At 41.7% G+C, this 25,860-nt stretch overlaps 3 protein-coding genes across 6 annotated transcripts in view; 2 read left to right on the top strand and 1 right to left on the bottom strand.

Moving 5' to 3' along the window:
• The first annotated feature begins 397 nt into the window (after window positions 1–397).
• LOC108718175 (phosphatidylinositol glycan anchor biosynthesis class U protein-like) lies at window positions 398–14,478 on the top strand. 3 transcript variants are annotated; one of them, XM_041564986.1, is made up of 10 exons: window positions 398–2,057; window positions 3,969–4,032; window positions 4,595–4,659; window positions 4,956–5,015; window positions 9,146–9,208; window positions 9,937–10,046; window positions 11,605–11,705; window positions 12,206–12,303; window positions 13,805–13,959; window positions 14,140–14,333. In XM_041564986.1, the coding sequence occupies exons 3-10, from the start codon at window positions 4,606–4,608 to the stop codon at window positions 14,294–14,296; spliced, it is 798 nt and encodes a 265-aa protein (XP_041420920.1). In that variant the 5' UTR covers window positions 398–2,057; window positions 3,969–4,032; window positions 4,595–4,605; the 3' UTR covers window positions 14,297–14,333. The 3 variants fall into 3 exon arrangements, with proteins under 3 accessions (XP_041420920.1, XP_041420921.1, XP_041420919.1); XM_041564987.1 differs by lacking the exons at window positions 3,969–4,032; window positions 14,140–14,333 and adding an exon at window positions 14,340–14,478 and having other exon boundaries at window positions 13,805–13,856; XM_041564985.1 differs by lacking the exon at window positions 3,969–4,032.
• Window positions 14,479–16,870: 2,392 nt separating this feature from the next.
• On the bottom strand, window positions 16,871–18,230 carry LOC108702218 (serine/threonine-protein kinase N2). The gene is made up of 4 exons (XM_041564988.1): window positions 18,099–18,230; window positions 17,718–17,795; window positions 17,431–17,511; window positions 16,871–17,050 (listed from the first exon to the last, which is right to left on the bottom strand). Exons 1-4 carry the CDS (start codon window positions 18,189–18,191, stop codon window positions 16,871–16,873), a joined length of 432 nt encoding a protein of 143 aa, XP_041420922.1. The 5' UTR covers window positions 18,192–18,230.
• Window positions 18,231–20,275: 2,045 nt separating this feature from the next.
• plekhb2.S (pleckstrin homology domain containing B2 S homeolog) overlaps window positions 20,276–25,860 on the top strand; it is a 48,638-nt gene continuing 43,053 nt past the window's right edge. For both annotated transcript variants that reach the window (XM_041563933.1, XM_041563932.1), the window contains exons 1-2: window positions 20,276–20,351; window positions 22,723–22,850. The gene's annotated coding sequence lies outside the window, so the exon portion shown is untranslated. The remainder of the gene's footprint in view (window positions 20,352–22,722; window positions 22,851–25,860) is intronic.

Genomic DNA, 25,860 nt, shown 5'->3' with positions numbered 1-25,860 from the left:
ATTTAGGGACAATAAAAGAACTAGTTCAGGAGAATACAATGCCTTAAATTGACAAGAATTTAGGGACAAAAAAAAGAACTAGTTCAGTATAATACAATGCCTGAAATTGACAAGAATTTAGGGACAATAAATGAAGTAGTTCAGTATAATACAATGCCTGAAATTGACAAGAATTTAGGGACAATAAAAGAAGTAGTTCAGGAGAATACAAAGCCTGAAATCGACAAGAATTTAGGGACAGAAAAATAACTAGTTCAGGAGAATACAATGTCTGAAATTGACAAGAATTTAGGGACAGAAAAATAACTAGTTCAGGAGAATACAATGCCTGAAATTGACAAGAATTTCGGGACAATAAAAGAACTAGTTCAGGAGAATACAATGCCTGAAATTGACAAGAATTTCAGGACAATAAAAGAACTAGTTCAGGAGAATACAATGCCTGAGATTGACAAGAATTTAGGGACAAAAAAAGAACTAGTTCAGGAGAATACAATGCCTGAAATTGACAAGAATTTAGGGACAAAAAAAGAACTAGTTCAGGAGAATACAATGCCTGAAATTGACAAGAATTTAGGGACAGAAAAATAACTAGTTCAGGAGAATACAATGCCTGAAATTGACAAGAATTTCGGGACAATAAAAGAACTAGTTCAGGAGAATACAATGCCTGAAATTGACAAGAATTTAGGGACAATAAAAGAACTAGTTCAGGAGAATACAATGCCTTAAATTGACAAGAATTTAGGGACAAAAAAAGAACTAGTTCAGTATAATACAATGCCTGAAATTGACAAGAATTTAGGGACAAAAAAAGAACTAGTTCAGTATAATACAATGCCTGAAATTGACAAGAATTTAGGGACAATAAAAGAACTAGTTCAGGAGAATACAATGCCTTAAATTGACAAGAATTTAGGGACAAAAAAAGAACTAGTTCAGTATAATACAATGCCTGAAATTGACAAGAATTTAGGGACAAAAAAAGAACTAGTTCAGTATAATACAATGCCTGAAATTGACAAGAATTTAGGGACAATAAAAGAACTAGTTCAGGAGAATACAATGCCTTAAATTGACAAGAATTTAGGGACAAAAAAAGAACTAGTTCAGTATAATACAATGCCTGAAATTGACAAGAATTTAGGGACAATAAATGAAGTAGTTCAGTATAATACAATGCCTGAAATTGACAAGAATTTAGGGAAAATAAAAGAAGTAGTTCAGGAGAATACAAAGCCTGAAATTGACAAGAATTTAGGGACAGAAAAATAACTAGTTCAGGAGAATACAATGTCTGAAATTGACAAGAATTTAGGGACAGAAAAATAACTAGTTCAGGAGAATACAATGCCTGAAATTGACAAGAATTTCGGGACAATAAAAGAACTAGTTCAGGAGAATACAATGCCTGAAATTGACAAGAATTTCAGGACAATAAAAGAACTAGTTCAGGAGAATACAATGCCTGAAATTGACAAGAATTTAGGGACAAAAAAAGAACTAGTTCAGGAGAATACAATGCCTGAAATTGACAAGAATTTAGGGACAAAAAAAGGACTAGTTCAGTGTAATACAATGCCTGAAATTGACAAGAATTTAGGGACAATAAAAGAACTAGTTCAGGAGAATACAATGCCTGAAATTGACAAGAATTTAGGGACAAAAAAAGAACTAGTTCAGTGTAATACAATGCCTGAAATTGACAAGAATTTAGGGACAATAAAAGAACTAGTTCAGGAGAATACAATGCCTGAAATTGACAATAATTTAGGGACAAAAAAAGAACTAGTTTAGGAGAATACAATGCCTGAAATTGACCAGAAGTAGGGTTGCTGCATGTTCCATTTGAAAATGTAACCAGTAAGGACATCTGATGTCACGGTAGCTGCTAGTTCCAAGTTGATAACAGGCCGTGGATGACGTCACGCACACGCGAACGTCTCGGGGAACGCCTCCGTCATGTGACATTCGGCACATATTCGGCGCCTTCTTCAAATGGTGGTCAATCGGGGATTGCCTGGAGAAGAACCCTGCCACAGTGCTCCACTGAATGAGTATGTGGTTGAGCTGGGTAGCATTAGGTTTTTTCTTGGGGCAGGATTTTACTCCGGTTTTTCCCTTACTGTAATATCGGGGCGCTTGTGAAATACGGGGGCGTTTACTATTCAGTGGAGGCTGCTAATCTTTTACATACTTGGTGGCTTGTTGTGCTCCTAATATTAGGGGGTGATTACAGCCAGCTTCTATGTGACGTGTATTTAGATTTTGGGTGGTTGTGCTGATGAGTTTTGAGGGTTTTTTTTAAGGGAGGGTGTTGACTTTTTTTGTGTACTTCCTGCCTGCCCTCTGCCCCCTCGGTGTTCCATGCCCTGCCTGCCCCGTGCTCCCTCTGTGTTCCATGCCCTGTCTGCCCTCTGCCCCCTCTGTGTTCCATGCCCTGTTTGCCCTATGCTCCCACTGTGTGCCCTGCCTGCCCTCTGCCCCCTCTGTGTTCCATGCCCTGCCTGCCCTATGCTCCCACTGTGTTTCATGCCCTGCCTGCCCTATGCTCCCACTGTGTACCCTGCCTGCCCTCTGCCCCCTCTGTGTTCCATGCCCTGCCTGCCCTCTGCCCCCTCTGTGTTCCATGCCCTGCCTGCTCTCTGCCCCTCTGTGTTCCATGCCCTGCCTGCTTCTGCCCCCTCTGTGTTCCCTGCCTGCCCTCTGCCCCCTCTGTGTTCCCTGCCTGCCCTCTGCCCCCTCTGTGTTCCATGCCCTGCCTGCCCTCTGCCTCCTCTGTGTTGCCTGCCCTCTGCCTCCTCTGTGTTCCATGCCCTGCCTGCCCTCTGCCTCCTCTGTGTTCCATGCCCTGCCTGCCCACTGCCCCCTCTTTGTTCCATGCCCTGCCTGCCCTCTGCCCCCTCTTTGTTCCATGCCCTGCCTGCCCTATGCCCCCTCTATGTTCCCTGCCCTCTGCCCCCTCTGTGTTCCATGCCCTGCCTGCCCTCTGCCCCCTCTTTGTTCCAACACAGAGGGGGCAGGCAGGGCATGGAACACAGAGCGGGCAGGCAGGGCATGTAACACGCAGAGGGCAGGTAGGGGACACAGTGGGAGCATAGGGCAGGCAGGGCATGGAACACAGAGGGGGCAGACAGGGCATGGAACACAGAGCGGGCAGACAGGGCATGGAACACAGAGCGGGCAGGCAGGGTATGGAACACAGAGGACAGGCAGGGCATGGAACACAGAGGGGGCAGAGGGCAGGCAGGGCATGGAACACAGAGGGAACATAGGGCAGGCAGGGCATGGAACAAAGAGGGGGCATAGGGCGGCAGGCAGGGCATGAAATTCAGTGGGAGCATAGGGCAGGCAGGTGACACGGAAAGGGAGCAGAGGGCAGGCAGAGCACACAGTGGGAGCATAAGGCAGGCAGGGCATGAAACACAGAGGGGGCAGGGCATGGAACACAGAGGTAGCATAGGGCAGGCAGGGAATGCCTGCCCTATGTCCCCTCTTTGTTCCATGCCCTGCTTGTCCCATGCTCCCTCTCTGTATCACCTGCCTGCCTATGTTCCATCTGTGTTCCAAGCCCTGCCTGCCCTATGCACCCTCTCTTCCCTGCCTGCCCTATGCCTCCTCTGTGTGCCACAGAAGGCGTATCGGTAGCGGAGAAAATTCATATGCACTGTTTTTATATGTTTGGTATATCTATGCATACTGGTCACTGGGCCCTTGGTGTCAATATTTAGTGTGTCTTACAATTGTTTGTTAAAAATTGGGTGAGATAAATGCAGCCAATTGCAATATTTTTAGCGTTGCTTTGCAGTATGGTAATTTGAAGTAGAGAGACATAATTACCTATTATTACATATATTTGGTATATTACAAATACCAAATCTGTTTTTTTTGTTCATAACATAAAATTTGGTATAAATCCCTATTTTGAGAAATATGGTAATTCATTCCATTTTTGTTTTGTTATTAAGAGCTAAAAATCAGTTTGCGGAAATATTCAAACAGAGGCTCAGATCCTAGTGGATAATATTCCTGGTAAGCAAAGATGTATATAAGCATTTAGGAAATAGACGCTTCATTTAGAAAACACTAGATCCTACTGGATAAAATCTCTGCTAAGCAAAGATGTATATAAGCAACTAGGAAATAGACGCTTCATTTAGAAAACACTAGATCCTAGTGGATAATCGTATCCCTGCTGCTAAGCAAAGATGTATGTAAGCAACATACAAAATACACTAGATTCTAGTGTCTTATAATATACCAGTAGAGCGGAGCAGAGAACCCGCTAAGAGCATATCATATTGTGTTTCCCACGAGGAAATAGACTCTCTGTGTAAAATACACTAAGGGGCTGATTCACTAAGGGTCGAATATCGAGGGTTAATTAACCCTCGATATTCGACTAGGAATTGAAATCCTTCGACTTCGAATATCGAAGTCGAAGGATTTAGCGCAAATACTGCGATCGTACGATCGAAGGATTATTCCTTCAATCGAACGATTAAATCCTTTGAAGACATTGCTGTCATTAGTACTGTTATATACTTTTCCTTTTTACAAGCAAAACTGGAGTAACTTTGGCTGTCTCTTGCAGTGGTGGAAGGGATGGCCTTGTTGGACCTTGGAGTGTCCCCTTACTCAGGAGATGTCTTTCATGAGGTAAGTGTCTAACTGTTCATTGAACACCCATATATAGATTTTTTTCATGCTTACACTATCCATGGTATATTACTTTTTAGAGCTGAAATTCAAATGTTGTAATGGCACAATCAATAATTAAATTATGTGAAACAGCTCTAGCAGTTAAGTGTTATCTAGGTTGGTGTATTTTTTTTCTATTTGCAATTCAATAAAGTGACTACTGTGCCCAAAACAATTGTAAGATTTTATAGATATGTGTTATAAGTGTAGGTCACATAGTGCATTGCATTTTTACAATTTTTTTCTTTTTTCAGACGCCGCTCATTGTATATCTTTTCCATTTCCTTGTAGACTATGCAGAGATAGTATTCATGGTAAGTGAATAACCTTAGCTTTGTCTCTCAGTGCGGCACAGGCACACGGGGGAAAAAAACTCACCCACTTAGCTGTTCTTGCTTCTCCACTCCAAGGCACGTTATGTTTTTTTAAGGTGTCATATTCACAGAAGGTTCAAACAGCCTTCTAGTTGGCCTGTTTTTGGAAAGCGGTACCTGTAGAGGTATTGATTCAGGTTCTGATCTGGCTTCTTTTTTTTTTTTGGCCCCTAATATGGTATACACCTCTGTGGGTTTCCCCCTTCTCTCATTCATTCATGTAGGGCATCCCTTTTAGCCCTATACTGCCAGAATGTAGGAGCTAATTTTCAGGAAACAGCAGTACTTTGTGCTTTTTTCTAGATACCCCCAACCACAGGTGTAGGAAAAGCTCTTGCTTCTTACTAGGGATGCACTGAATCCATGATTCGGTTCGGAATTCGGCCAGGATTCAGCCTTTTTCAGCAGGATTCGGCCGAATCCTTCTGCCCGGCTGAACCGAATCCTAATTTTGCATATGCAAATTAGGAGTGGAGAGGGAAATCAAGTGACTTTTTGTCACAAAACAAGCAAGTAAAAAATGTTTTCTCCTTAGTCTGCTTGGGGGACACAGAAACAATGGGGTACAGCTCGCACCACTAGGAGGCAGGACACAACAAAAAACAAACTAATCCCTCCTCCTCCTGCTATACCCCAGCTCCCAGGTGGAGCCAGGCCAGTTTCGTTGTGTCCTCAGGAGGTTAGGACATAGATCTCCTATCAGGAGTTAGATTTTATTTTTCTGTTAAATTTATTTTTACTTTTTCCGTAGCCAACATCCTGGCCTTCCTGCAAGAGGGGCTATCCATAGGGCTATCCTTGGGATCCCTAAAATCCCAGATCTCGGCTCTGTCTATATTGTTCCAGAGACGATTAGCCTTACATTCCGATATCAGAACCTTCTTACAGGGGTTGGCCCATGTTCGGCCTTCCGTCCGGTCTCCTGTACCGACTTGGGATCTCTCTCTAGTACTACGATCTCTACAACGATCTCCCTTCAAACCTTTGTCTTCCATTCCTATTAAATGGCATCGACTCGCAGGGTATCGGAGATGTCTGCTCTTTCCTGCAGATCTCCTTTCTTCACCTTTCACCAGGATAGGGTTGTTCTCCGCACTATACTGTACCTTCCTCCTTCCATTTGAACCAAGAGATCACCATTCCAACCTTCTGTCCCTCTCCTTCCAATCCTAAGGAGGTGGCCCTTCATTCACTCGATCCCGTGCGTGCTCTCAATTACAGGTATGGGACCTGTTATCCAGAATGCTCGGGGCCTGGGGTTTTCCGGATAATGGATTTTTCCGTAATTTGGGTCTTCATGCCTTAAGTCTACTAGAAATTCATTTAAACATTAAATAAACCCAATAGGCTGGTTTTGCCTCCAAAAAGGCTTAATTATATCTTAGTTTGGGTCAAGTACAAGCTACTGTTTTATTATTACAGAGAAAAAGGAAATCATTTTTAAAAATTTGGATTATTTGGATAAAATGGAGTCTATGGGGCAAATTCACTAAGATGCGAAGTTGCGCCAGGCGCAACTTCGCCGCACTTCACCAGGCGTAGTTTCGCCAGCGGTTCGCAAATTCACTAAAATCCGAAGTTGCGCACAGGGGTAGCGTAAGGTTGCGGAGTTGCGCTAGCGTTGTGCTAGCGTTGTTTCGCTATATAAAGTGAAGTTGCGCTAGCGAAGGCTAATTTGCATACGGCGCGAAATTCAAATTTCAATGGAGGAACACGTATCTGCACTACAAATGCCTAGAAAACCTTCAAATCTGGAAATAAAAATTTTATTTTTCCCTACACATGTGCCCACTGTCTAGGTAAGTTGCCACGAGTCAGGAAATGTAGGGGGGAGGAAGGGGAGCCCCAAAAAATTTTCGATCTTTTTTAGCCTATCAGCCATCATGTAGAAAACACGCCAGCGTTTTTTGGGACTTAGAAAAAATTTTGACTTTTTTTTAAACAATCCCTATCTACTCTATTGCGCTTCGCCAGGTCTGAGGTGGCGAAGGAAGTCTAGCGTAAAAGGTAGCGTTCACTACACTGCGCAAGTTAGTGAATTTGCGTCGTTTCGTCACTAGCGAAGATTCGCCTGGCGTAAGGTTGCGAAGTAACACTAGTGAAACTACGCCAGCGTTTGTTAGTGAATTTGCGCAGTAGCGAAAATGCCAAACGCTAGCGAATTAACGCTAGCGTTCGATGCTTCGCGCCTTAGTGAATTTGCCCCTATGGGAGATGGCCATTCCGTAATTCGGAGCTTTCTGGATATTGTTTTTCCGGATAAGGGATCCAATACCTGTACTACCTGCACCGCGTCGAAGACGTCCGTAAGTCAGACTCTCTGTTCATCATTCCCTTGGGGCCCCTTCAGGGCTCCCCTGCCACTTAGGCAACCATTTCCCGTTGGATCAAGAAGGCCATTCACAGCTCAGGGACTAAGCCCCCCAGCTAGACTCAAGACTCATTCCACCAGAGGAATGAGTACGTCCTGGGCTTTTTGGAATCAGTCCTCAGCTGAACAGTTGTGCAAGGCTGCCACTTGGACTTCCATCCATACTTTTGGAAAATTCTACCATTTTGATAATTTTGCAGGATCTGACACCCACTATGGCAGGAAGGTACTTCAAGCCGTGGTGGCTAGTTACACATTGGCCTTTACCTCCCACATGTTTCTTTTGGGACAGCTTTGGTATGTCCCCATTGTTCCTGTGTCCCCCAAGCAGACTAAAGAGTAAAGGAGATTTTGTGTACTCACCGTTAAATCTCTTTCTCTCGAATCGCTTGGGGGACACAGAACTTCCCTCCCTGGTCGAGGCCTTCAGACATGGTTGATAATTGCAACCTACTTTTCATTGTATATAGTTATTAAGGCTTCAAGTTTTTTGGTAAGCTCCTGTTATGTGCTTTGGTACGAACTGGCCTGTTTTTTGTTGTGTCCTGCCTCCTAGTGGTGCAAGCTATACCCCATTGTTCCTGTGTCCCCAAGCGACTGGAGAGAAAGAGATTTAACGGTGAGTACACAAAATCTCCTTTTCCCATTCCCACCCATAATTTGTATATGCAAATTCGGATTCAGGTTTAGTATTCGGCCAAATCTTTTGCAAAGGATTCGGGTTTCGACCGAATCCAAAATAGTGGATTTGGTGCATCCATACTTCTTACTGCCCTGGAACACAGACTTGATGTCATAATAAATCTTTGCGTTGTCTGCTATATTGCTTATTTTATCTATAATGTTATCAATTTAGCCTTATTTCTCAAAACAAAGAATACCAGCACATTAAAAGGAATTGATATATCTTAAAAAGGCAGATGGTAAGGGAAAGCAGAAGCCTATGTTGTTAGAAGTAGAGCAAAATAGCGTACCTGAACACCCAAATCACCAAAGTTGCTGACCAACTTAATTACATATTCAGTTTTCTTTATCCTACCCATGGGCGTAACTTCAGAGGAAGCAGACCTTGTGGCTGCAGGGGGGGGGGCAGGAGGTATAGGTGCCCCATGAGGCCCTGATTCATATACAATTTCAATAAATATTGGTAAAACAGGTCAACCGCTAGACATTTTGGGGGCCAGAAAACAATTTGCTGTGGGGCCCCATAAAATCTAGTTACACCACTGCTCCTGCATGTCAATAAATGCATTTTCTAAGGCTACCTTATTATCTACAGAATTTTAGGAGGGAGTTCCTTTCTTTTCTGCAGTACCATTCCTCTGCAGCAAAAGGTGCTTTCGTTATTGATGTAGTTTCTACTGCCTGCCAATGTGCACAGGCGCTTCCTCTTCTTTTTTTTGGCAGTGCTGTTTTTTTCCTGGGTGGGTCGGTATGGGTGGATTTAATGTAAGTGGATTCAGCGATTGTACTGCCCCACTCTCACTCTATTTAAGCTTGCACTCTTCAGACATATTGGTTCTGCAGTTTTGTATTGTTTATTGTGCCTTATTGATTCAATACGTATTGCAGAACTCCATCTCCCTGTAGCTCTGATGATAGCAGAGCCAGAGGTTGTCTGTACTTGCTATTTTGCTTTTGTTGCCATGTGTTCTGATGCCCTGTGTATTTAGCAATAAATCTTATTCTCTTCCCCCAGATAACGGATGCCCTCACTGCTGTAACCCTGTACCTTGCTGTTCAGGAGTACAACAAATTAATGGTAAGATTACTTTTATATTCATGAAAAAGGATCACAAATGTCACTTTCTAGAAGAATATTTTGGAGTTAGTTACTGTATATTCCAAATAACAAATGGAAGGTAACACTAAATGTCTTGTTTAAGGCTTACTTCGCTCAGCTTTTACTATAAGCAGCAATCAATATTCCTCCTAAACATGATTATCTCTCTCTTGGGAAAGTTAAGCAATCTAGTCTCTGCTTTAGAGGAGGAAGTTAAAAAAACATCAGATGTTGGTGTAATTTGGAGAAATGCATGACTAAGGTAAATCAAATTATTAAAAGAAAAGTGATGGTTTCGTCTTTAAACAGACAGGAAGTAAGTGAGATGTTGGTAAATTGATTACTGGGGGAGGTTATGGCTGGCTTATGACACCATTAGCATTATTTTGCTGCCACAGATAGACATTAATCTCTAGATTTTGTTGCCTTTGTACAGAGTCAGAGTGTAATAAAGAAAACTCCTTCCTTATGCTGAAGACAAGGGGGCAATATCTAAACTGGTGTCGGCAAAGGAGACTTCCCCTGTGCCTTAAGCATTAAACCTTTATGATTGCTTTTCCTCTTTCATGCATCTGAAAAGTGTATAGCTATTAATAGATTTTAATATAAACCCAACTCCACAGGGATTCATTTCTGAAAACCTATTGCTTGTTCCTGTAAACCGACTGTTAGGGGATTAATGCCGATGTTCTATTTTTCCTCTGCAGTTTAAGAAGCAAAAACTTTTATTGGAGCTGAAAAAATATCCTCAGGAAGGACATGAACTCCTAAGGGTACCAACTGAGATGTACTATGTACCTTTGAAGGTGTCTCTTTTGTAAGTATTGCTTGGGGGAAGGAAACAGTATTTACTGGATGGTAATATTGTTTGCATTGTGTGTAGTTAATTGAAATTTATTGGTTAAAAATATAAAAAAATGCGGCAGCTGCACTCTAGGATGAGATGCTCGACCCACAGCTATCCTTCCTGGTAACCTTATTCAGAGTCTCTAATGTAACAATACCAACCGATAGCCAGCTTATCAGGAAAAATGGTGGCATACTTGCTTTCCTTTACAAAATGTTTGAACAAAGCTTTTCTTAGCCATGGCAATATGTTTTCCAAACTTATTACTGCTCAGTACACAGCCACTACCACATATCAAACAGGAGTAATGTAACTCTATTTATTGAGTAGGTACACCTTTCTTAAAGGAAAACTATACCCCCAAAATGAATACTTGAGCAACAGTTTATATCAAATGAAGTGGCATATTAAAGAATCTTATCAAACTGGAATATAGATTTAAGCAAATATTGCCCTTTTACATCTCTTGCCTTGAACCACCATTTAGTTATGGACTCTATGCTGCCTCAGAGACCACCTGACCAGAAATACTACAACTCTAACTGTAACAGGAAGAACTGTGGAAGCAAAAGGCAGAACTCTGTCTGTTAATTGGCTCATGTGACCTAACATGTATAGTTTGTTTGGTGTGTTTGTGTGCACCGTGAATCATACGATCCTTGGGGGCTGCCCTTATTTTTTAAAATGGCAGTTTTCTATTTAGGATTACCCAATGACGCATACTACTAAAAGAGTATATTATTATGAAAAGGTTTTACATATGAGCTGTTTTATGCAATATTATTTTATAGAGACCTACATTGTTTGAGGGGTATAGTTTTCCTTTAACCCTTTCTACTGGATGTTATTGGACCTAGAATCTGTATATATTTAATTCACAACACAGCAGCTGGGCTTTCTCACAATGTATGCCTTCAGCAATGTCTACACATTGCATATACTTTGTGTGGCCATAAAAATCTGGGCTCCCTGTCAAACATCTCTTATCAAAACCATGGGTATGACTATGAACTTTGCTGCTATAACAACTACTGCTATTCTGGAAAGGCTTTCTATTACACTGTGAAGCATTATTGTTTTTGGATTGACCCCTGATGCTGTGGATCAGTCTGTTGGAAAAAAAACCAAAACATCCCTTAAGCGTTCAGTTGGGTTACACTCAGGGCTCATGCAGTAGTGATGTGTGGGCCAACCTTGCACCCCCCTTTCCGGGACATGGGTGGGTATGGGTCAAGCTCTTCTGACTGCTCTCCCCGCCCACGACCTTACAAATGCCGACTTCTGGGTTGAACTTTTATAGACGCGCGAGCTCACCCCGCTCCTTTTGTGACATCATCGTCAGGGCGGGTCGGCGCGGGTCTATAGAAGGAAGTCGGGCTCTGGCGGGAACGGGTGGAGGGAGGGTAGGTACGAGTCGGGAAAAACCTGACCCGCACATCACTACTGTCTCGGCAAACCCATTCTTTATGGAGCTGTCATACAAACCTTTGCAATGGAAATTTCTCACTGGAACTCTTATTCTCCTCAGCTACTTGTTGAATCCATACACCGTTCTGTCTTGTGTGGCCAAATCCACGTGTGTAATTAACAATGCCGTGATTGCTCTTTTCATCCTGGCAACTGTTAAAGGTGTGTGCCTCTTTACTACTTCTGTATGCTTTGAGACATGCTATTCTTTGCCTGTGGTAATTCCTTAGGAGAAGGGCTTTTATCATGTAAAGTGGTAAAATACATCCGTGTTCAAGATTTAATCAAGATGAGTTCAGTCACTAAGGCTACTTTTTTCAAACGTCCATGGTTCTTAGACAATTGTAGGAAGGCAATAATCACATTTACAGTCAAATTTCTTCTTCTGATTAATGTATATGTATGTAACCTGAGAGGGAGGCGGTAGCTGGAAAATGGGAGGTCAACTTTATAATGACTTTGTTACCACTATTTCAATAAACCTTTATTTTGCCCATATTGAACTGCGCTGTATATTGCCCCTTTGCTTTAAGTGATTTACTTACGTTTTTATTTACTGCCGTTTTGTTTGAGGCCACACTCCCCTGTGGTACAAGAAACAAGTTGGTCAAATGGTTTCTTAAATGTCGGAACGCTAATATTTATCCTGTTTTGTTTTTCAGGTAGCCCGTTACTAAGTGCTGTGTTTCTGTCGCTGGCAACCTATCAGTCTCTGTATCCAGTCACCTTATTGCCACCAGCGCTGCTCTACTTGCTTCAGGTGCCTGGTCAAACTGATGTGTAGGCAACTGCTACTAATAAAGTGTACTAATGGCAATCACATATTTTGGGGTTCAGTCCCTCTAGGCCTAAAGTGTACTAATGGCAGTGACATGTTTTAAGGGGCTGATTTATCATAAACTGAGTTGGTGTTTTTTCTCGATTTTCTGAAACCTCAAATACTTGGAATTTATTAAAGGAGAACCAAACCCTTTTATATTAAATACCCACCCCCCCTCAGCCTAGGTGTTACCCTCAGTAAATGCCCCTAACTCTTTACTCACCCCTCGTTGAAGATTCAGTGCATCGGAGTTCACGGGTGCCATCTTCTCTTCAGTAATCAGCAGGTTTTCTTCCATGACTTTCGGCGAACGCGCAGTTGTTAAAAAACATCAGACTGCTCCAACTGCGCATGCCCGATACATCGCTTACTTCACAAATATTACAGAAGAGAAGAAGATGGCGCCCGTGAACTCTGACGCTCTGACTCTGCAACGAGGGATAAGTAAAGAGTAATGATCATTTACCGAGGGTAACACCTAGGTTGGGGGGGGTAATAGGGAGGGGGGGGGTCTATGTAGGGTAGGGGATTTTAATATTAAGGGTTTGGTTCTCCTTTAAAGGGGACCTGTCGCCCAAAAAAATTATTCAAAATCCTATTTTATCACATTAGTCAAGCAAAATGAACTTTAATTGCACTATATAAATTATTTGAATCTTGTTTCCTTCAGTCTGGGAATTCATAATTATATCAAGCAGGCGGAAGCCATTTTGTGGTCACTGTTATTAAGGCAAGCCTTGTATCATCTCAGAATCTTGTTCATACACCAGAATGGGGGACCTGATGTCCAACCCCTATGCCCTGGCTACACAATTAAATGGTTAAGAGAACTGGGGAATGTGGGGAGAGCAGTGACATCTAGGAAGTGCTGAATGGAAAGTGAATGTAATTGTCTGCCCTGTCTCTATGACTAAGGCATAGAGGAGGGGCAGACAATATTTGATTGACAGCTGAGATTTTTAAACAAGTTTACAACAGCTATGAACGCTTTAATAAAAAAATAGAAATTGGATTTCATGTTTGATTTGAAATGGACCTTTATTATACAGATTTTTGTGTCTGGGTGACAGGTCCATTTTAAAGGAAAAAAACATAAGTTTCCATAAAAAAAACTCTGCAAGTAAAAGCTGGCAAGGCTGTATAGCAGTCAGTGGGAATGTTCTCTAATGACTTTATTTTTTTAATTTATTTTCCCAGTTTATTAAAACATTTGAGATTTTCACCCTCATTGAAAATTAATAGGACAATGAGATTCTCATATGTGCACGGGAATATTTTGTCATGTTTTTTCTTAAATAACCTAGCATTCCAGAAAAAGTCACAAGTTTTGTCTCGTTTTTTTGTTCACAAATCCTATTTTGATAAATCTGCTTAAGTCTCTAAATAATGTACTTTGACTTTGTGCAATTATGTTTTTCTAAAGTTCTAATTCTTTTTACAGAAGGAATTTGTCCCAGTGAAGATGAAGAGTACAGGCTTCTGGCTGTTCAGCTGTCAGTATTGCTCTATCTACCTGGGTTCTTTGTGTGTGCTGGTCTGTCATTCTTTCTTCTTGCTCAACTCATGGGATTTTATACCTTCTATATATGGCTTTATGTGAGTCCTTCTGTAAAACTATTCTCAATATTCTTTATTTATATAGCTCTGACATATCATACATTGCTTTACAGTAACTAAATGAAATAACCGTTTTATATGACCGTAGGGATAGGAAAGAAGTCATTGCAGAAATGATGTGATGATTTTAAGACGTCTTTTGATATATTCTGTTTTCAGACTCTCTGTACCAGATCTGACACCAAATATCGGCCTGTTTTGGTATTTCTTCGCAGAGATCTTTGAACACTTTAGTCTCTTCTTTGTGTGCATCTTTCAGATCAATGTTTTCTTCTACACCCTGCCTCTTACTATTAATACATTCAAGTGTTACTAAACCCTGAGTTTATTTTATTAATTATTTTTCTTCTCTTCTCCAGCTTTTTGATGCCTGTATGTACCAGCAGGTGCACTAAGCATTCAGCCTTCATACCATGATGATGAAAGGTGGGAGAAAGCAAAGAATAACTATTATAAACAAACTCTCCGGCCCAGTGTGATGATGCTTGTGGAGCAGCCATACCTGCAGTAGGACTGGTGTCACTCACAGGTACTGAACCTTTCAGTGTTTCTTTATTGCAAGCCATTTTCTTACTCCCTCCCCCTCTCTTGTAAAATAGACACACCAATACCCGGAATAAAGATACACACAGCGACATGGAAGTTAAATATGTAATCATTTATTTATTATTGATAACAATTAAAAAACTACGCTTTTTGATCCTGAGGAAGGCAAAAAACCTCTGAGAAACTAGAGGAAAAAATTCCTTCCTGACTCCTTAATGGCAATCGGATTTGCTCCCAGGATCAACGCGTCATATTTAATTGAGGGAAATAGGGTAAGGGAAACAGAAAGGAATATGGCAACATACACATGAGCACCTTTTAGGCAGGTAGGTGAACGCTGCATTCTGTTCCATTCCATTGGAAACCACACAGCCTGCAGACCCGGCTTCTACAGTCTGAGGGATTGAGTGAAAAAGAATGCAGGGTCAACCGAGTGGCTTAAGGGGGCTTCTGTCTATGAAACCATATTTTATATGGAAAGGGGAGGCAAAGCTGGTGTAACTGATTTAAAGGGGGGGTCACCGCTGGTGGTATTAGGTTGGAAGGAAAAGAAATAGAAAGCAATATGGCAGCATACACATGAGCGTCATTAAGCTGCTTGGTGAATGCTGCATTCTATTCCATTCCATTAAACCCCAGGCAGCCCACAGACCCCGGCGTCTGCACACTGAGGGATGGAGTGAAAAGTAATGTAGGTTTCTACCGAGTGGCTTAATGGTGTTCCAGTTTATGATACCATATTTTATAGGGGAGGCAACGCTGGTGTAACTATTATTTAAAGGGGGGGGGGTCACCGCTGGTGGTATTATGGAGGACGGATAAGGAATAGAAAGCAATATGGCAGCATACACATGAGCGTCATTAAGCTGCTTGGTGAATGCTGCATTCTATTCCATTCCATTAAACCCCAGGCAGCTCACAGACCCCGGCGTCTGCACACTGAGGGATGGAGTGAAAAAGAATGCAGGGTCTACCGAGTGGCTTAAGGGGGCTTCTGTCTATGAAACCATATTTTATATGGAAAGGGGAGGCAAAGCTGGTGTAACTGATTTAAAGGGGGGGTCACCGCTGGTGGTATTAGGTTGGAAGGAAAAGAAATAGAAAGCAATATGGCAGCATACACATGAGCGTCATTAAGCTGCTTGGTGAATGCTGCATTCTATTCCATTCCATTAAACCCCAGGCAGCCCACAGACCCCGGCGTCTGCACACTGAGGAATGGAGTGAAAAGTAATGTAGGTTTCTACCGAGTGGCTTAATGGTGTTCCAGTTTATGATACCATATTTTATAGGGGAGGCAACGCTGGTGTAACTATTATTTAAAGGGGGGGGGGGGTCACCGCTGGTGGTATTATGGAGGACGGATAAGGAATAGAAAGCAATATGGCAGCATACACATGAGCGTCATTAAGCTGCTTGGTGAATGCTGCATTCTATTCCATTAAACCCCAGGCAGCTCACAGACCCCGGCGTCTGCACACTGAGGGATGGAGTGAAAAAGAATGCAGGGTCTACCGAGTGGCTTAAGGGGGCTTCTGTCTATGAAACCATATTTTATATGGAAAGGGTAGGCAAAGCTGGTGTAACTAATTTTAGGGGGGGGGGTCACCGATGGTGGTATTAGGGTGGAAGGAAAAAAAATAAAAAGCAATATGGCAGCATACACATGAGCATCATTAAGCTGCTTGGTGAATGCTGCATTCTATTCCATTCCATTAAACCCCAGGCAGCCCACAGACCCCGGCGTCTGCACACTGAGGGATGGAGTGAAAAGTAATGTAGTGTCTACCGAGTGGCTTAATGGTGTTGCAGTTTATGATACCATATTTTATATGGAAAGGGAAGGCAACTCTGGTGTAACTATTATTGAAAGGGGGTGGTCACCACTGGTGGTATTATGGAGGAAGGATAAGATATAGAAAGCAACATGGTAGCATACACATGAGCATCATTAAGCTGCTTGGTGAATGCTGCATTCTATTCCATTCCATTAAAGCCCAGGCTGCCCACAGACCCCGGCGTCTGCACACTGAGGGATGGAATGAAATGGAATGCTGGGTCTACCGAGTGGCTTAAGTGCGCTCCTGTTTATGATACCATATTTTAGTTTGAAGTGGGGGAGCACCGCTGGGGGAGCTATGATGGTAAAAGGAGGGTCAACTCTGGTGGAGCTGTGGTGGAAGGAGGAGGGGCACCGCTGGTGGAGGTGGAAGAAGGAGGGGCACTGCTGGTTGAGCTGTGGTGCAAGTGGGGGCACCGCCGGTCCTACTGCAGAGGAAGGAAGGGAAATACATATCAAGATCTCACGCTGGTGATTTTGGCATTGCAGGTTGATCCTGGAGCTCTACATTGCGGTATAATCGAAGTCCCTAAAGGCTTCCGCAATATCCTTTTCCATTGCCAAGGAACCCTCAGAGGGAGGAGTTAGAACTAGATGTTGATCTCCATCCTCGGAAAGTCTAACATCCTCAGGTATGAATGGGGGCTGCATTCTTCTCTCTAGCAAAGCCATCCAGTCAATGCTCTGGTTAATAGACAATATAAAAACATTTATTATTAATTGTTACTTAGCATACTTACACTTTTATTTTATTTAAAATATGTTTGATTAGCATATAAACATTGTGAGTTCATCTGTACCTTTAGGGCTAGTCCACACAAGGAGATTGGGGGAGATTTTTTCGCCTGGTGACTAATCCCCTCGTCTTTTGAGCGACTATCCCCCCGAACTGCCAAAGCGGGTTTCCCCATAGGCTACAATGAAAAGTCGCCTGCGCTAATGCACACGCGGCGATTGCGTTTTCAATAGTCGCCCAAAGTTGCCTCAGTGCCGAATCTCCACGTGTGGCCTTACCCTTAGTTCATTTCTGTAGCTACCAAAAGTTGACTGAAAGATGAACTTACTCGAAAGAAATAATGATGCATAACATCACATGCATCTTCTTCACTTGAGCCCAGCCGCTTCAATGGGTCCCGCTGTAAGAGCTACAAAGAAAGAGAATGACCTTAGAAACTTTAGCAGATAAGCTATGTTGCAGCGCTGTGTGACAGTTAATGGCTATAAAGGCTAATACACAGTTAGACTGCACAAATTGGAAGGAAATGATTTAAGGGATGCAAGGATAGTGCTACCTGTTCATGTATTACTGGTTAGTTCACAGCTTGCGCCCTTAACTTACTGAGTAACTTACCCCTGATATTAAGTTGACAGCATCTCCTGCCAGGAACGTCGGGATGACTAAACCAGTAGATGGTCTCAGCATTGGTTTCTGCAATGTGCAACATAAGAAAGTTCTCGGTTACTATATTTTATAGAACTAATCAGTTGTAAGTGGCTAAGAAGGCTTCAAAACCTGTTGCTACATACATTAAGGGGGTTTGTAAGGATAGATTGTAGTGGGCATATCTAACCATACCATTTATATTCCCTACAAATGCAATCAATGCAAAAATGCTGCCACACAAACAACTTATTGCTCTGTGGCCATATGTAACTAATATAGCTGATGCTTGATGTTATTAAGTTAATAAACAGTTGCCTATTCCTTCCAGTTATTAAGGTTTCTACTTACCTCCCCAACTAGCATCTCGTATATTACAATGCCCAGAGACCACCAGTCGACAGATCTTGAGTATGGCTCCCTGGCGAGGACTTCTGGCGCCATGTAGCCAAACGATCCTTTCAGGCTACTTGTTCGGCCTTCGTAGCCAATTCCTGAAAAAAACAGTTATTGTAAGTAAACGGATGATCAGTTGGGGCTTATTTATCTGTATCGACTCAGTTTAATAATGTTTAGTTTGATAATGAAACTTGGTAAAATATTGTCTGTGAAAAAAATGTTTTCAATATAGTCAGCCAAAAAATGTAATCCATAATAGCTGGAGTAAACAGATGTCTAAGGTAACAGCCAGAACACAAATCACTATGTTGTGTCTCTCTCTAACCTTTTAGCCAGTTGGCCACTAGTTGCTGGGCCACATTAGACACATACAGTAACTGTTCAGCTTTCTTTTCATCCTGACCTGCATGCTCAGCAAACAAACTGAACATTAAGTGATACTAATCAATGGGGGATATGCCTAACAGTTGGCACCCTCCAGTGATTTCACCTTTTCTTTCCTCCTTTAATCTGCTCTGCTAAAGCATAACTTAGTAGAAAAAGTTCACTCTCACTTTCTCATAATATGAAACTACAAATGTCAGTCACTTCATGAACCTCAATAACATTATATGAAACTGAACCTTTTTTTGATGTGTTAGTTTATTAGAATCCTTACCGTCTTTGCTCAGCCCAAAATCAGCCAGTTTAATGTATCCGCTGCTGTCTAAGAGCAGGTTTTCCGGCTTGAGATCTCTGTGGTAAAACAACAGCAAAAGTTAGCAAAGTACAACATATCTGGGACACTGTGACAAAAGGGGAAATAATTACTGATGTAACGTGAATAATACAATTAATTTTGTAAAATATAAGGATATTATAAGTCACTAAGTAGATCCATGGCCTTTTAAAAGCACAAGGCTGAAGTTCTCTTGCTCTTGTGGTCATGCTCTACAGGGGATATTAATATTGGCTTCTATTCGTTTGTCTGATATGTTTAGCAGTAATGCTCCCTTACATTTTATATTGCAAAATGTTTCATATACATGAAAATAATAAATATACTTACCGGTGGATGATGTCATTTTCATGTAAATAGGAAATGGCCATCAGCGTGCAAGCAGCATAGAACCTGCAAAGAGACTCCCATCATTAGGTTATTGAATACATAGTTATATATTTGTTAGTGTAGTGTATCTCTGTCTAAATATTACTGGCTCGCTGTAAGTCAAGAGATCTACGTACTATCATGGTATGTTCTGCATGCAGCTCCGCTTAAATAAATATGTTATGTATTTCCAAATAATGATGTTTTCTTACATCCTCTTGCCTTTGTCAGATAAACAAGGAGCCAGACCCCGTATACTACTTACTTTGTATGAATGGCACCCGCATGACTCTAGGTAAAGGTTAATTTGTACTTACATAGCTCTTGGTTGTTCAAATGCACCTTCCCTCTGCAGGTAGCTCTTTAAGCAGCCACCAGCAACGTACTCCATCAGAAAGAATAGATGGTATTCTGACTGGAAGGTGGCGTGGATATCCACAATGAAAGGGTGGTCAGCAACGGCGAAAGCAACCCGTTTCTCTAGCAAGATCCTGAATATTAAAAGCATTCATTGTCAAAACAAGAGACATGGGTAAGTAACAAAGCCAACCATGCTAAAATGATCATTTCCATAAACTGACCTTTCAATGCCCCTTGAGGAGGTGATGCTCTCCTTTTTCAAGATTTTCAGGGCATAGGATCTTTTGGTTGCCGCGTGTTCAACAAGGAGAACCTGGAATAAGAGAGAATCTCAGGAAACGCAGGAAGATACATGCAGAACATCCATACCCCTTTCAGAGAACTGCAAGAATCGATCCATACTTGCCCCCAGCATTGCAAGGTAACAGAACTAACTGTTTAGCCACTGTTCTTGCATTTGCCAATAGTCATCCTAATTATGGATTAAGTTTAATATTACCTTGGCAAATCCGCCCTCGCCTAGGAAACCACGTTGGTTGAAATCTTGCAGTGTGTAGTTGGTCAACTGCAAAGCCCTGAAAAAGAAATACCCGAAATGAAACTCATTTTTATTTCAAATGAAATGTTAATAGTATCATCATGTGCAGGTTGCATCTTACTGTGGGTCCTTTTTCACTGCCAGTGGACATCCTTCTTCTGCATCAGGTGGAGTTGGGCTGATGTTTTCTTCATCCACAGATATCTCACTATAAGGAAAAGTAAGTTTGTTATTTTGCGATTCTTTTTACCCTTAGCCGATTCATTCTCCATAATGCTCAATAGCACAGCACCCCATAGCCATAATTCATAGGTGGCTTTGTGCTATTGAATTATGTATTGTGTAATCTCCCAGCCAAAGTGCAGGTGCATATTACCATCTGTCCTCTTCTGTGCCAATCTAATACTTTACTTTAATCAGAAGAATAATTTTATTTGATGAAAGTATGGGGTAGGGATTTAATCTGGTCTCTAATAAACTCCACAATATCCTCACCTCTCTGATGGCTCTTCAGGCACCTCGTCTACCTCTGGCACTGGGTCTTCAGTGGATTCGTCATGTTGATGCTGCAAACAAGGGACAATTGTGCAATGAATGAATATGGCATCACACGGATATGATAAAAGCAATGTTTATGTTCTGGCCAAGAAATGAATGGCATCAGTATAAAATACTCACTTGGAAAGAATCACTGGCAGGTTCTGAAACAACCTGAACCTCAGGTGCGCTGACCTCTTCTGCTGGGAGGTTTACACCAGTGTCACTAGCAGTCTCCACTGCTGCATCTAAAGAGACAGTAAATAAACATAGTGAATGAATTTTCAAATATAAAAACTTTCTTGAACCTAAGGCTTAAGGATGTTTCTTGATTTGGTAAGATGCTATTAATAATCAGTGGTTTGAAAAGTACATGCAAAAGCCATAAAATTCATCTATAGTTCTGTGGGGCTTAGTTTAATGTCCATGAAGGGGTAGTGGATGGGATGTTAGGATGACACACGTTACTCCATATAATGCCAATAGAAAAGAGGCTAGAGCCTGTTGTGACTCACCTCGAACATGCTCTGCTTCCCTCCGAACTATCTCTTCATTGAGTTTGAGGAGAGAGGAGTAAAGGGCTTTCAGCCTCTTCTCACTGCTCTTCCTCAGCTCCTTCATCAGGGCTCTGGTCTTTCTGTCCTTGGTGGCATGGTACAGATTTTCGGCCCCTGCTGCTATCTTCATCTCTTTCTGGATGACTCTCACCAGCTCCTGCTTCATTTCTGAAAGAGAGACACCTACCTGGGGCTCACAAGCATCAAGAGACTGTTTGATGTCGACAGTCTATAGAGAATGGGAAACAATTAAGAAACAATGGTTGCAAATGATATTGAATATTGAACAATGATGTCACCCATTCCAATTAGAAGAAAAGAGTTTCCTCCTAATGGTTTGGAAGGTTTTTTTTACAGTCGAATTCTCTCTCTGAATCAGTGGTACAGGCTGATACATTAGATAGCTTTAAAGGAGATGGAAAGTTAAAAAAAATAACCTCCCTCTTTCTCTTTGCCATTATCCCCCCTCCTGAAACGCCGCATTGAAAATTGCAATGGCTTTACAGTTTTGTGCACTTCCATTCCAAAATTTTTCTATAGTGTAAGCTTTGGTGCCACCATTTTCAAATTGCCTCCCTGCGCTTTGTCTCTAGTACGCATGCGTCTCTTCCGTGACCCTGTGGTGTAACCAAACAAGCGCGCATATGTCGATACACAGTGATAAGCATTGGTGTCGCATCTATAGTGCATATTCTTTGAATAAGCCTGTAAGTGCCACAATATGTTTTACAGACCCGAACGCTGGGTATATTTGCGTGTCCTCTGTTCCTGTGCTCGCTTCAAAGCTTCCCTTTGTTACCAGGCAAAGGGGAACATCAATCAAGGTGGAGTAAATGCAGGCAGGCAGAGAGAGTTTAGGGATGACGAATGGGCAGATCACATGACCCAAAGTCATCTCTTCTCAGGAAGACAGGAGATCATAGTGCAATTGCGCAGGGCTACTTTTAGACGGATTACGCATGCGTGTGCCCTGATTAGAAGGATTTATGGACTGGAGCAAAGACATCCGTTTCTGTGCAGCTTGCCACTTATTTGAAAAACGATTACATCGCAAGAATGAACGAAAAACGGAATGAAGAAATGCTTGCTGGTAATAATATTTACATTTTATGGCCAATAATTAAAGCTTTATTTTATTTTAGACTTTCCTTTAAGAAGGGGTTGGATGGCTTTTTAGCAAGTGAATGAATACAGGGTTATGGGAGATAGCTCATAGTTGATCCAGGAACTAGACCAATCACCATTTTGGTGTCAGGAAGGAATTTTTTCCCCCTCTGAGGCAAATTGGAGAGGCTTCAAATGGGGTTTTTTGCCTTCCTCTGGATCAACTGGCGAAAAAAGTCAAAAGGTTGAACTTGATGGATGTGTGTCTTTTTTTAACCTAACTTACTATGAAACATGATATTTGTCATGAACATCAGAAAAAACTGTTTGTCAAATGGGTTTATGAAATATTTCTTATAATCTGAGGAATTTTCTTTTCTATCTGTTGGTAAGGTCTCTAATCGTCAGGCATGAAGCGACAGCTTGATATTTCCATCTGCCTTACCTCAGTATGCCGGTGCTGACGCAAGATGTTAGAATGTCCGGCACCCATCTTGACACTCCTGTATGAGAAAAAAAAGGTTGGTATAAGTGGCTGCTTCAGTGGAGATAAAGAATACAACTGTTTGTAGCTGCTGGTAAACTTCAAGCTCAAGACAAGCACCTCTCTGTAACCTGACTGCTACACATCTGAGCCGGTAGGGAAAGGGAAGTTGATATGGGCAAAGTAGTCATTTATGACATTTTCACACTTCTTATCCCCATTGGTTTAAACCAGTACTTGTATTATTTCTTTTCAGCCCATCTATTCATGTACTAATTTTATTTCCAAACTGGTGTGTGGTTGTTATGGTAATTAAACTATAGCAACTAAACAGCAACTGCAAAAGTCTTTGAGTGGCCAAACAAAACATTTCAACTCTTCCTTTTTCCTGTTTCAATTTTTCCTTATTCTCATTTATAATTACACATTGTAATAATGCCACCTACATGGCCAGTTAGTGTTATTTGGGGTATGTGCTTATTTGCTGCAGGTTTACCCCTGGAATTGTGGAAAGCAAACTAAGTCCTGCCTTGGGGTCTCTAAGCCCCTGGCTCACAAATTTATGGGAATATTGAATAATGTCTGGATCTAAAACTATATTGAGCAACATGGCAATGTCTACAGCCAAGAGTGATACCTTACACATATTATAGGGGGAATAATGCTGCCAAGAAAAGGTAGTTTTGTAGAATTGTATTGTATAATGTCATGATCTGGGCTGGCTTGTGATAAAACTACAGATCCCATCATGCATTGAGATTAATTTGTCCTATTAATGCAGAGATCGCTGCATGTACCCAATGTGCCTACTTCCCATAACCAGCTGTGCTATGATTCGTGCTCCTGCACCATAACACAATAATTCCTAATGCTAGGCATTTTTTTCTTCTGCCATTTGCTACTTTTGTTTCTATTGCAGCCCTTTCTTATATACAGTAGCTCCCCCATTTTACATTTTTCAGGGAACCAGAAAAAAATTATGTAAAATCAAGTAAAATGTAAAATCAGGGAAATGTATTATGCATAAAATACAGGTGGGACCACACAATAACAATGTAAAATAAGGGAAAACTTAAAATCAGGGCATTTAAAGTGGGGGTTCTACTGTATCATCCACACTAGTGCAGATGCTAGTGACAGTTGCTTTTAACAGTTGCTTTTGACAGTTGGTAGGATGAGTGGGACCCTAGACGTCAAATCACAGTTGACATTTATAACTAAAGAGAGGCTTAATAAAAGTTCAAAAGTAGCAATAAATATAAAAGGAACATGAAATACACATTGCCTTAGAGTTACAACTCATAGGGGATGCTGGGAATTGTAGTTCAGCTGTATCTAGAGAAGCACAGGTTTAGCTTTAGGGTCAGTGAGGTTTTGCTAGCACAAAAAGGTTGAGCTTGATGGACGTGTGTCTTTTTGCAGCCTCATTTACTTTGTAAAATATTTTACAGAAGGAAAATGCAGGATCCTTACCTTCCTCCAGATGATCCTCAATGGGTTGGGCAGGTTGCTGTTATTCTTCTGCCGTTGATGTTAGTGATTAGTTTAAAAATACTATCTTCTGAGAATTCGATGAAAATCTCTATTAAAATCTCAAAAAATCTCAAAAAAATCTCGAAAAATCGCAAATCGCTTTATGGGGAGAGAAAAATAGAGATGAGAAGTTGTGAGCTGAGCCCTCTCTGCCATATATATCTGTATATACTGGGTTTTCCCTTTCACTATTTTTCCCAATTGTACTGCACTACTGAAAATGCTTGCCCCTCTATAAATAATGAGTAACACAAATCAGTAGCAGATTTAATTGAATGAAGCTGATTAGGAGAGATACAAAAGGTTGGTGCAATCAAGGACCCTGGACACCCCTGTCACCCAAGTGTGGGTGATCCTGGTTACCAAATGCACATGTAGGGGGGACTTTACAGAGTAATAGCTAAAAACCCTTTTTGGGTGTGTGTGATTGACATAGAAATGAATTGTTGTGATTGGGATTCTTATGTTGGCCATACACAGGCAGGCATACATACAACAGCAGGCAATGGGGGTCAATTTTGAGAGCTTTGGTACCAGGGGTAGTTTTGGGTGGTTTGTCCTCACTCCCCTAAGCTTCCATAAATCATGTGGGGCACACCATCCCTAATTCCCCTTTTGTAATATGTCATCTCCCCCCCAGATTCTGTAGTAGTTCCACTTACCTCTGAATCCTGAACGGAAATAACTGCCATCCATACCTGAGCCCTCAAGTTAACTTCCCTGGCAACTTTCATCCAATCAGAGCTTCCCTGGGAGTGATGTCATACTGAGCTAAGTCATGGCATCCCAGGCACTGGCAGCCAATCACATGCTCAGGTACATATGTGACATGTGACCAGTCAAACTTGTGCTTAATGAAACAGAATCAACCCCAAACCTAAGCAGCTTTAGAAGCAGGGCCATCATCAAAACTCATGGGGCCCCTGACTAGACTCCCCAATCTCCACTGATGGTTGTCCTGCTTAGATCTCCTCTGTCTGGTGACCCACCAGCTGTTAACTGAACTACAACTCAGCTACTGCTTGTCACAGGGAATGCTGGGACTTGTAGTCTGGCAATGGCTGGACAACTACAAGTATCAACACCAAGTTAGTCAGAAGTATTCTATTAGGAATTAGATTTTTTATTTGACAGCTCTGTATGTTTGACTTTTAATAGGCTTCATGTTGCTAAGGCTCTCACCTCATAGCAACCAGGGAATGGCTTTAATAGTCATAGCTAGACATAGTGTCCTTGGAAGTTTGCAAGTTTCCAGTTTATATGCAGCTGTGATGGCTAGAGACTAGGATTAGACTTGCAGCCACTGCATTTGCATATAAAATTCTCAGAGTCACTGGCCCCCAGTTTCCCTCAGTGCACTCTCATGTCTATATTTAGGGCTGTTGGTATTTGATGGGATGTACACTGGGCCCTCTTTTTTCTCCTGGGACTCCCGAGGGTCTGTTTCCCCTATTAACCCCCCTGCCAGTAGCATACAGCTTTGGGGTAATGGCACAGAGGGGGATTCTGTATCA

The sequence above is a fragment of the Xenopus laevis genome, chromosome 5S (assembly GCF_017654675.1).
Source record: "Xenopus laevis strain J_2021 chromosome 5S, Xenopus_laevis_v10.1, whole genome shotgun sequence".
Taxonomy (NCBI): domain Eukaryota; kingdom Metazoa; phylum Chordata; class Amphibia; order Anura; family Pipidae; genus Xenopus; species Xenopus laevis.
The sequence above is the reverse complement of the archived record's forward strand: the minus strand, read 5'-3'. Positions and strand labels throughout refer to the sequence as shown.

Excerpts from the sequence above, each read along its gene's own strand:
- LOC108718175 (XM_041564985.1), top strand. Across the intron at positions 4,660-4,955 it reads CAGGAGATGTCTTTCATGAG|ACGCCGCTCATTGTATATCT; the intron begins GTAAGTGTCTAA and ends TTCTTTTTTCAG. Across the intron at positions 10,047-11,604 it reads CCTTTGAAGGTGTCTCTTTT|CTACTTGTTGAATCCATACA; the intron begins GTAAGTATTGCT and ends TATTCTCCTCAG.
- LOC108702218 (XM_041564988.1), bottom strand. The coding sequence starts at position 18,191 with ATGGCGCCAGAAGTCCTCGCCAGGGAGCCATACTCAAGATCTGTCGAC. Across the intron at positions 17,796-18,098 it reads ACGAGATGCTAGTTGGGGAG|AAACCAATGCTGAGACCATC; the intron begins GTAAGTAGAAAC and ends TGCACATTGCAG. Across the intron at positions 17,512-17,717 it reads CTGTCAACTTAATATCAGGG|CTCTTACAGCGGGACCCATT; the intron begins GTAAGTTACTCA and ends CTTTCTTTGTAG.